Below are 2,823 nucleotides of genomic sequence, written 5' to 3'. Positions count from 1 at the left end.
CTGACTTCTTCCTTTATTACTTATCTTCTTGACCCTGCCTTGGTTCTTGGGCTCTAAGAGCATGCAGATTCTACTACCTCCAGCTACCAATGCAAGCCAAGTTCTGAGCCTTGAGTGGGAATGTAGCACAACTGGACACTGGGTAGTTAAATCCTGGGTCCAGGCCAAGGGAGGACCTAGTCTTATATGGAGTTCATAGGACAGAGGCACATGACTTTCTTAGGAGGCAGCCAAAGGCCTCTGGACTGATCAGGGCATCGGTGGCAGAGGAGCAGGGTGACAGGCCGCCTTTGGCTGGGCTTTATCTGGGCTGATGCTGAAGCTGTAGAGGCCCTGGAGCACACCATTCACCACCACGTTGGGCAACAGCTCTGTGGGATAGAATTAAACAGGTCTGGCCTCAGGCCTGCAGCTCCTTGAGCTCCTGCTCATGGGCTCAGCCCCCACTTGGGAGTAGGAGCCCTTGCCAAGGTAGCAGACAGCAGCTGTCCACCCCAAATGAAGCCTCAGCATTCCCAGGTCACATTCTGTTCATATCAGCTTGGTAAAGAAGTCAGGTTGCTGAGGAAATGGAGACCAGGGAAGCCAAACTTGTTTTCCTTGTGTCTACAAAGCAGGCTCCAGGGAACAGGAGCAGGAGGTAGTGGCTCCAGAGGTGGGCAGCAGGAAGGTGATGCTGCCTGACGGTCCCAGGAGCTGAGAAATGCCAAGCCCATACCCTACCCCTGTAGCCCGGTATCTAGGCACCTCCTCACCTGGGGAGGGGGTGCAAACATAGGGATCCATATGGAAGCTCAGGACAGGCCGCTGGTGCTGCTGGGAGCTGGGAGGAAAGAGGGTCATGAACCATGGGTGCAGGAGGCAGGGCAGAATCCCACAGAGGGGTGGAGACGGGGCTGAGATCACCAGGGACCCATGAAGGAAAAGATGAGTGGGAAATGGGCTCAGGAGGCACCAAAGGGAAAACAGGCTTCAGGGCCCAGGCCAGACAGGCCCAGGGAGCAGGCCCGCCTCCTAGCATACGGCCACTAGGGGGCGGCAGGGGCCAGGCGCGGGCTAGGGCTTTGACTTGCCTGCTCTCGCCAGGCAGGAACTCCCCCAGGGCGCTGAAGAGAAGAGAAACACTGTAAGCTGCCTGGGGATGCCCGGGGAGCGTGAGGAAGGGGTGGAGACACCAGAGCCCAGAACTGCGCCTCCCAGGGGACCACTGCTTCTATTTGTAACAAGCCCCAGTTCCGGAGGTGGCTGGGGTAACCAAAGCTGTCCAAAGAAAAGCCCCTCCACCCAGGTCAAGAAGGCTGGTGACGGTGGTCATGTCAAGCTGGATCCCGGCAGATGTGAGACGAAAGGGCTTGCCCTCCAACACCTTTCCTCACCTGTTCACTGCCGACAGCCCCTGGCCCCCGCCACCGGCCCCCCTTACCCCCAGTTGCTAGCCTTGGGATCTGTGGGGAAGTGCCGAAGTCTCAGGAATTCCAGTAACTCCTTGGGCACCTCCTGGTTCAGGTACAGGATGCCCTGGAGAGGACAGAGGAGACTTGCAATCGGACCCAGCTACTAATTTGCATAGCACAGTGCCAATGAAAACGCAGGGCTCTTTGTTCCAAAAAAAGAATTTCAAGACAATGACAGCAGAGCATTGAACCAGGCTCAGGGCCCTTCTGAGCGCTGGGCCCTGTGTGCACAGGTTGTACCCCATGATGTGGCATAACTTCGCTGTTAGGGGAAGGACCCTCACCCTACATCCCATCAGGAGGGCAGCACAGGACCTCACCCTGGAGGGGACAGGACCTGGCTTTCATGGAGCTGGGACTACCTGTATCCATTACCTCATTCAGTCCTTTCAACAGTCCAGAGGTGGGTGTTTGGACTTATATTACTCTTCAGAAGATTGATGCTTGAGGTGGTGAATAACAACCCCAAGTCGTGGGTTCACTCCCTGCCATGCCCTCACACCTCTCTGGGCCACACCCCTGGCACAGCAGGCTGGGGGGCAACCAAGTGTGCCCTCGCATACCTGGATGTAGGCCTCCAAGCCCTGCCGGCGCTGTTCCAACCCTCTGGTCCTCCAGTTAGGCAGGCGTTTCGAGGGGAAGTCGGGCACTTTGTACAGCTTCTTGATCTACTGGAGGTTTACCGCGTGCAATCACAGCATCCCGACTGAGCCCTCAAGCCCTCTTCGCCCGAGCCGGAAACCCTCCCGCGCCCCCGCCTTCGGGCTGTACCCTGGGACAGACCCTGGTGAGTGGTGGACAGGCGGAGGGCGAGGAAGGCTCCAACCCACCCACAGACGCCCAGGGGCTGACCGGCCTCGCAGGGACTGAGGCAGTAATAGGGGTGGCGGAGGCTGGGGCTGGAGCTCGCCCGCCGGCCTCACAGGGCCTGTGCGGTTGCCGGCGGCGGAGGTGGCGGAGGCTGGGGCTGCTTGTTGTTCACGATCAGTGGGCCCGGACCGCCGGCTGCCGGCTCCATCTTGGCTGCTCCACACCCCCAGGTTGACTCGGGGACAGCCGCCGTGATGCAAGTCTCGCGTGATTTTCTCGAGGAAATGTCCCTGGCCGCCATATTAAGTGTGGCGGCCAGTGTCAGAAGCCATCTTGGTTGACCAACACCTCCCGATATTCTGTCTGCAGTCCTTCCGTTGTTGATCTTTTTAGTTTTCCTCCTAACTTTCAGTTTCAGTTTAGAAGTAATTTTATCTGTGAGGCTTCCCTGAGCTTCTTCAGTTTAGTTACCCCTCCTTCCTCTAAATCGCTTTGCACTTACCACTGATAGCCTTGTTCAAGGCTTAGGCGGAATTTTGTAATGAACAAAATGGATAGG

At 57.5% G+C, this 2,823-nt stretch overlaps 1 protein-coding gene across 1 annotated transcript; it reads right to left on the bottom strand.

The window, feature by feature from the left end:
• Positions 1–2,565, bottom strand: SNX22 (sorting nexin 22). Its single transcript, XM_011969268.1, has 6 exons — positions 2,395–2,565; positions 2,018–2,122; positions 1,424–1,518; positions 1,074–1,106; positions 756–823; positions 1–371 (listed from the first exon to the last, which is right to left on the bottom strand). The coding sequence occupies exons 1-6, from the start codon at positions 2,563–2,565 to the stop codon at positions 250–252; spliced, it is 594 nt and encodes a 197-aa protein (XP_011824658.1). The 3' UTR covers positions 1–249.
• Positions 2,566–2,823: the final 258 nt, after the last annotated feature.

The sequence above is a fragment of the Mandrillus leucophaeus genome, unplaced genomic scaffold (genome assembly GCF_000951045.1).
Source record: "Mandrillus leucophaeus isolate KB7577 unplaced genomic scaffold, Mleu.le_1.0 Scaffold12, whole genome shotgun sequence".
Classification (NCBI taxonomy): domain Eukaryota; kingdom Metazoa; phylum Chordata; class Mammalia; order Primates; family Cercopithecidae; genus Mandrillus; species Mandrillus leucophaeus.
Note: the sequence above shows the minus strand (reverse complement) of the source record. Positions and strands in the feature narration are given on the sequence as shown.

Bases quoted from the DNA above. Each gene is read 5' to 3' on its own strand.
- SNX22 (XM_011969268.1), bottom strand. From the start codon at position 2,565: ATGGCGGCCAGGGACATTTCCTCGAGAAAATCACGCGAGACTTGCATC. The intron at 1,519-2,017 runs GTATGCGAGGGC...TGTCCTCTCCAG, and splicing joins GCTTGGAGGCCTACATCCAG to GGCATCCTGTACCTGAACCA. The intron at 372-755 runs GTGAGGAGGTGC...TCTATCCCACAG, and splicing joins TGTTTGCACCCCCTCCCCAG to AGCTGTTGCCCAACGTGGTG.